The sequence below is a fragment of the Sinocyclocheilus grahami genome, unplaced genomic scaffold (genome assembly GCF_001515645.1).
Source record: "Sinocyclocheilus grahami isolate Dianchi unplaced genomic scaffold, SAMN03320097.WGS_v1.1 scaffold145.1, whole genome shotgun sequence".
NCBI lineage: Eukaryota > Metazoa > Chordata > Actinopteri > Cypriniformes > Cyprinidae > Sinocyclocheilus > Sinocyclocheilus grahami.
The window spans coordinates 1,313,974-1,320,993 of NW_015505324.1; the positions used below are offsets into that span (position 1 = coordinate 1,313,974).

The following is a 7,020-nucleotide window of genomic DNA, read 5'->3' on the forward strand; positions in this document are numbered from 1 at the left end:
AATTTTAACTCCTGATGTATGTACATTTGTATGTGCACATATAAAGCATTGTTTTAAATGGTTCTATATAAATAAAGGTTTACGTTTTCAGAGGTACCTTTAAACTTTTAAAAGGTGTATACAGCAACAGTTTAAGTAAAGGTCACATGATCCATAAAGCTTTTAATAAATGTCTCACTGGCATTTTTTTATTTATGAAGTTTTCCCACATTAGGAATTACACTTAAAAGTGTTGCAGATTCATACCTTTCATATTTAAGTTTCAAATTTGCTTTAAATATCTAAAGGCATCCATTAAATTAAGCAGAGATTAAAGAACTTCTGTGTAAGGAAATTATTAAAAACTATTACACCCACAAATAATATTAAAAAATCAAAGCAAATCTTTTTGATCATCAAGAAGCATGTTTTTATTGTACTGGCAGCAAAGATTCACTTTTTACAATTGCAAGACCGATGCTTCATTCAAAAATATAATCTACTTCACAAGCATACATTCACTCAGATATGTAGATCATCAACAGCAACATCAGACAATCATTATGTTTTAAACGCTGATAAAGTTGACTGTGGTTTCAAACATTGTATTGCAGTTTGCTCTCAGCACCATTGATCAAGGCATGTTGATAGTTACAGACTGAAGGAGAACTAGAGAAGCAGGTCAGGCTACTGGTATTTGTGCTGTTAAAGATCAGACTCATTACTTTTTCCCCTTGGGTTTCTCAGTCTCCTCCTTTCCCTTTTCCTGCTTTACACTTTCCTTTTTCTGACTCTTGCCTTTCTCACCTTCATCTTTACCCTTTGGCTTTTCTGGCTCTGCCTTTTCTTTAGCTTTGGGTTTCTCTGGCTCTTCCTTCCCTTTATCCTTTGACTCTGGTTCAGGTGCAGGTTCACTTTTCTCCTTGGCTTTCTCTTTGGCTGGTTCAGGTTCGACACCCTCTTTAGCTTTTTCAGCCTTAGGCTCAACTTTTTCCTTCTCTACCTTGTCTTTTTCAGTTTTAGTGTCTTCCTTGTCTGTGTCTGTATCCTCTTTGGCCTTATCAGCACTTGTGTCTGCTTTCTCCTCACTTTTCTCTGCCTCAGTATCCTCCTCTGCAGTCACTTCCTCCTCCTCACCTTTCTCTCCCTCTTCCTCCTCTCCCTCTTTCTGCTCAGCCTCTTTTTCATCTCCTTCCTCTTCTTCCCCTTTAACATCATCTTTTTCTTCAGTCTCCTCTTCCTTGTCTCCTTTTTCTTCTTCCTCTGCTGCAGCTTCCTCTTCCTCTGCTCCAGCTTCCTCTTCCTGTTCAGCACCTGTTTAAAACATTAATTTAGTCATGCAAAACAGTAATTTAGTAATGCACTTCTTGTCAGTATTTAGAATCGTATAATATTCTTATTCTTAATTACGAAAACAGCATCTGAATCTTACCTTCCTCTTCCTCCTTTGTTTCTTCTTCTTCCTCCTTCTCTTCCGCTTCCTCTTCCTTTACTTCCTCCTCTTCCTCTTTCTCCTCCTCTTCTTCTTCTTCTTCCTTGGTAGGACTGGCAGCAGCTTCTTGAGCTTGACTGGATGTGATGGCCTCATGGGCTGAGAGGGATGCACTAACCAGGCGAGATCCAAACAGGTAGGGGGCACCAGAGCTCAGGGTTGACAGTGAGAACATGGGTCGGGAGTAGACGGGACCAACAGAGTAGGCACCAACCAGACCTCCCACACCCACATTGAAGCGAGACTCCTCCCCCTCAAGCAACTTCCTGCAGAAAACAGAAAAGATCACGTGATGAATTGGAAGCATTGACATGAATCCAAAAATCTGACCTTATATTAGTGGTTCTACCTGTAAGCAGCTATCTCAATATCAAGGGCCATTTTGACATTGAGAAGATCCTGGTACTCTTTAAGGTATCTCGCCATTTCATTTTTAGTGGCTCGAAGTTCATCCTCAAGGTCACTGATTGCATCCTGTGGGGAAGGATGGATGTCAAAATAATGATTTGAGAACTCAAATTACCCAAAATTGTGGTTATTAACACTAACCTGCATGGCAGCAATCTCTGTACTCTGCTTGTCCTCCACCTCCCTGAGCTGCTTCTCCAGAGACTCATTCAGGCCCTTGCAGGCATCAATCTCAAGGACACATGCCTGAAGTTGGCGGCGATACTCTCCCACTTCATCCTTGGAGTTCCTCACTGCGTCAGTGTGGTGCGCCACGCTCTCTGTCAGGTGGCCCATCTTCCCACGGAACCATTCTTCAGCTGATTGGATGTTCTTGGCTGCCAGCTTCTCATACTGGGCTCTGATGTCACGTAGGGCACTGGACAGATCAGGCTTGGCGGTCTCTGCCTCAATGGCGATCTGGGCCCCATATTGAATCTGGGCCTGCAGCTCTGAGATTTCACCCTCGTGGACCTTCTTCAGGAATGCTAACTCATTTAGCAACATATCGACCTTTTTCTCCAGCTCCACCTGAGCCAGAGTGCCGTCGTCGGCCTCCTTGCGGGCCTCCAGAAGCCTGCCTTCGGTGTCCTCGCGGGCAACCACCTCTTCCTCGTAGCTGGCCTGCAGGCTCCGCAAGGCATTTTCCATACTCTCCCGGTGGCTTAGCGCAGCCTGCCTCTCCATGCGGGCCTCCTCGACGGCAGCTCTCAGAGCACGGACCTCCTGTTCGTACAGGCCCCTCAGGCGGGAAGGCTCTACATGCCTCTGCCTCAGCAGGAGCAGCTCAGCCTCCAGGGCACGGTTCTGCTGCTCTAGTTCATGGACGCGCTCAATGTAACCTGCAAAGCGGTCGTTGAGCTCTTGCAGCTGGGCCCTCTCCTGAGTTCGCACTGCCCGGACTTCTGAGCTTACCTGGGCGGCGTGGCTGATGTCCATGTCCACAGAGCGGCCAGGGCTGCTCAGCAGCAGACCGGCGGAGGTCCGACCGGGGGAGGCATAGTGGAGGCGGCTTGAGGAGAGAGAAGGGGGATGGGCAGAGAACGTGGTGCGAGAACGACCACGCTGAGAAACCCGGGGGCTGCTCTCCACATACCAGCGCTTGTAAGAGGACGAGTAGTAGGGGTCAAACCCGACGGCACTCATGGCTCCAAAGGATAAGCTGCTCTGTGCCTCAGTACCACAGTCAGCTCGATCAGCCTTCAAACACTGATCTGCTGCTCCTACCGCAGTCAGTGCAGCTTATATAGCCAGAAAGAAGCTCTGACGCAAGTGATTTTCTAAACTCTGACAATGCAGTATCAACAGCAGAGGTAGAGAGAGAGAGAGAGAGAGCTATGCACAGTTAAATGTGCATGTCAAGGAATATAATTTTGTTAAGAAATTATTAGATTTTTACTCTGAAAATATCATAAAACAAAATGCTAAATGTATACGTTCATAAACTCTGTGACTGCCACCAAGGGCATTATTTGCATAAGAAGCTATAATTAAGCAAATCATGCTTTGCATTGTGCCTCGTCACATTATTTTAACATATTATTTAATTATGAACCTAATTATGGTATGTAAATGGCTCAAATATATTCATACAACACGCAGCTTCCACTGCAGATACAGAGATGAAAGCTGGAGGAAGAGAGGAAGAGGGGAGGAGGTGGGGGTGGGGCTGGAAAAGAAGTGAGGAATGGTTACAGCTCTATTTCCAGTGCTTTACCTGTGGAAACACACCATCGCCTCTACTGGATGTGAGGGGTAGTACATACAATATGACACATGAACAAAAAGTGAATGTTTTTCCTAATGCAGACTGAATTGTCCCCCCCCCCCCCCCCCCCCCCATGTGTGTGTGTGTGTGTCTAAATTAGGATTAAATAGTGTTTAAATAGCATTAAAACTTTAATAACTAGTGATAATGAACTTCATAATATAACACAAATAAACTAAATGATTTTTTTTATTGTAAACAGACACTCACATATAAATGCTGCATAAACACATATGTTAATTTCTTTAATAAAACATTATATACAGTACGTAATACTTTATGACATTAAGAAGTTCATTATAGCTAGCTATTAAAATATTAACAGGATACTTAAATCCTCAGCCTGGAAACTCCTGATGTACTCTACATTATGTGGCTTCTACATTCTCTCTCTACCTTTGAGCTACAGTGTTTACTGATGGCCTCTAGCCTCTGAGATCTAAGGCTTACTCTGATCTTTGAACTTTTATTCCACACTTCTCAGTTTAAAAGTCATGTTGCTATTTTGAATCTCTTCACGACCTCTGCCCTTCGAGCAGAAGATAGATATCCGGTCCGCCCCTTTACAAATGAGAGTCAATAGGTAAGTTCAACTGTCATTCTGAAAGTGGAACACTGTGATTGGTTCAAAGCTGAATAGATATGACATATATGACAGGCCACATACCGGAATGCTATAAAAAGAGCAACGCATAGGCACGCTGGGCTCACTGTCTGTAACAGAGTGTGTGCACAACAGCAAGGAGGGCTGTGCTTGGTGGGTTTAGTCTGGAAAATACTGTAGTGAAACCCAAATTCTTTCAAAATGGCTGCTGCTCATCGTCTAGTGATTGTACGGCATGGCGAGAGCTCCTGGAACCAGGAGAACCGTTTCTGTGGCTGGTTTGATGCAGACCTCAGTGAAAAGGGTCTGGAGGAAGCAAAGCGTGGTGCTCAAGCCATCAAAGATGCAGGGATGAAGTTTGATGTGTGCTACACCTCCGTTCTGAAGCGCGCTATCAAGACTCTGTGGACCATCATGGAGGTCACAGACCAGATGTGGCTGCCTGTAGTGCGCACCTGGCGTCTGAATGAACGTCACTACGGTGGTCTGACTGGTCTGAACAAGGCAGAGACAGCAGCCAAGCATGGAGAGGAGCAGGTCAAGATCTGGCGCAGATCATTCGATATTCCCCCTCCCCCTATGGATAAGGACCATCAATACCACAAGATCATCAGTGAGGTAAGAGAAAGATGTTAAAGATAAATATAAAAAAATATTAAGTAAATTTGACACGCACACACACACACACACAATAACTAACATATAGCATTATGATTATAATATTTATTTATATATATATACACACACTATTTTATAAAATATATTGTATATTATAATATAATTAGTATATAATACAAATAAATATTAAATAAATATTATATATATATATTTTTTTGTATATATATATATATATATATATATATATATATATATATATATATACACATTTTTATTTATATATAATAAATGTTAAACTATTTATATATAAAACTATTCATACCTTTAATTCTGGCATAATTCATTCATGCATGTGACACTTTACTGTTATGTCACTCATGTAAAAACTGATGGTGGCATGGCTGAAGGTTCAATCATGTTCCGTTCCTCTTTTACCAGTCAAGACGATACAAGGGTCTGAAAGAGGGTGAGCTTCCCATCTGCGAGAGCTTGAAGGACACCATCGCTCGTGCCCTGCCTTTCTGGAATGAGGTTATTGTACCTGAGATCAAGGCCGGCAAAAACGTCATAATAGCAGCCCACGGCAACAGCCTCCGTGGTATCGTCAAGCACTTAGAGAGTGAGTATCATCCCACCAAGCATTTAGTTTAAAGACTATTTAGGTACTAGGGCGAGTGATGAGTTATATAATAAAACTGCAAGTTAGCTGAGCATATCAAGGAACAAGACAGGAACAGAAACATATAGCATTCAGAAACACATAACGTGTCTGACCACCATGCTTCAATGATCCCAGATGATACAGAGACTATTTATAGCCCTCATTCATACATAGAAGAGATTATGAGGTTTCTGTTACAGGCACAACCTTTCAGCAGAAAGGTTCTGCATTCTCCCTAGAGAGTGATGCACTGTAGAAAGTAAAGGTCAAGGCTTTGAAACCTCAGTGTATATATGTGACAAGATGTTCACGTGCATCTACAGGCATGTCAGATGCAGCCATCATGGAGCTGAACCTGCCCACAGGCATTCCCATCGTCTATGAGCTGGACAAGGACCTGAAGCCCATCAAACCCATGCAGTTCCTGGGAGACGAGGAAACAGTGCGCAAAGCCATGGAGGCTGTGGCCGCCCAGGGCAAGGTCAAAAAGTGAAGAGCTGACACAACCCAGAGACTGAAATACCCTGAACCTAAAAGAAAGGGGCGCACTATTGGACCCAAGTCTGTTTGAAGACCACCAAATGAATGAAAGTGAACACATGACATGGACAGGACTGTCACCCCTCCCCCCAAACATTCTCACATTTTACCACCATTTGTAAACCCCCTTGTGTTGGACTGCCCCATTCTGACACAGCAAATAAAAGTGAGCACCATTTTGTGTACCTCCTTTTTCGCTTGAGTCATTCCTCCCCCTCTTCTTCCCTCTCTGCATTAATTCAGGGATTTCAGCAGAACAGTGCGCTGCTATGTAAGCTGACCCAAAGGGCACACCAAAGAGGTTGCTGAGCTAATTTTGGCAGCCGTCCACACTGTGGTGCAGTGGCGGCTCATCTAGCCACAGTTCTCTACGAGAGCCAGCTGCACATAATGGCTTCAGCATTCAGCACCACATTGCCAGCACCACAATTAGCAGCAGCTCAGGTTTCCTGGTGACAAAAGAACAGGGGTGTGTGTGGATGTGCATGTGTGATGGTCTATGATTGGAAAAGGACAAAGTCGGAATTAGACAGTCAAAAAATAAAAACTTATATTGCTAATTACATGACTAAAACATTTATAAAATAGTATAAATAGTATAAAATAGTAAATATAAATATATACATAAGTGTTTAGATGGATAGATAGATAGATAGATAGATAGATAGATAGATAGATAGATAGATATTCAGTATTCAGATGGATAGATATTCATATAGATAGATAGATAGATATTTGATATTTAGATGGATAGATAGATAGATAGATAGATAGATAGATAGATAGATAGATAGATATTCAGTATTCAGATGGATAGATATTCATATAGATAGATAGATAGATATTTTTATATATTATTATATATGTATACAAATTCCAAATGATATATAAAATAAAATATTAAATAAAAA

General features: G+C 42.4%; 2 protein-coding genes across 2 annotated transcripts; one reads left to right on the forward strand and one right to left on the reverse strand.

Moving 5' to 3' along the window:
• Positions 1 to 391: 391 nt before the first annotated feature.
• Positions 392 to 4,314, reverse strand: LOC107591713 (neurofilament light polypeptide-like). The gene is made up of 4 exons (XM_016280947.1): positions 2,021 to 4,314; positions 1,821 to 1,945; positions 1,412 to 1,737; positions 392 to 1,293 (listed from the first exon to the last, which is right to left on the reverse strand). The coding sequence occupies exons 1-4, from the start codon at positions 3,062 to 3,064 to the stop codon at positions 701 to 703; spliced, it is 2,088 nt and encodes a 695-aa protein (XP_016136433.1). The 5' UTR covers positions 3,065 to 4,314; the 3' UTR covers positions 392 to 700.
• Positions 4,315 to 4,394: 80 nt separating this feature from the next.
• LOC107591714 (phosphoglycerate mutase 2) lies at positions 4,395 to 6,295 on the forward strand. Its single transcript, XM_016280948.1, has 3 exons — positions 4,395 to 4,908; positions 5,347 to 5,527; positions 5,893 to 6,295. The coding sequence occupies exons 1-3, from the start codon at positions 4,492 to 4,494 to the stop codon at positions 6,060 to 6,062; spliced, it is 768 nt and encodes a 255-aa protein (XP_016136434.1). The 5' UTR covers positions 4,395 to 4,491; the 3' UTR covers positions 6,063 to 6,295.
• The last annotated feature ends 725 nt before the right edge of the window (positions 6,296 to 7,020 follow it).

Coding starts and splice junctions, on each gene's coding strand:
- LOC107591713 (XM_016280947.1), bottom strand. CDS start 3,064: ATGAGTGCCGTCGGGTTTGACCCCTACTACTCGTCCTCTTACAAGCGC. Junction 1,946..2,020: donor CAGAGATTGCTGCCATGCAG/GTTAGTGTTAAT, acceptor CCTTCCCCACAG/GATGCAATCAGTGACCTTGA. Junction 1,294..1,411: donor AACAAAGGAGGAAGAGGAAG/GTAAGATTCAGA, acceptor TGTTTTAAACAG/GTGCTGAACAGGAAGAGGAA.
- LOC107591714 (XM_016280948.1), top strand. CDS start 4,492: ATGGCTGCTGCTCATCGTCTAGTGATTGTACGGCATGGCGAGAGCTCC. Junction 4,909..5,346: donor ACCACAAGATCATCAGTGAG/GTAAGAGAAAGA, acceptor CTCTTTTACCAG/TCAAGACGATACAAGGGTCT. Junction 5,528..5,892: donor TATCGTCAAGCACTTAGAGA/GTGAGTATCATC, acceptor GTGCATCTACAG/GCATGTCAGATGCAGCCATC.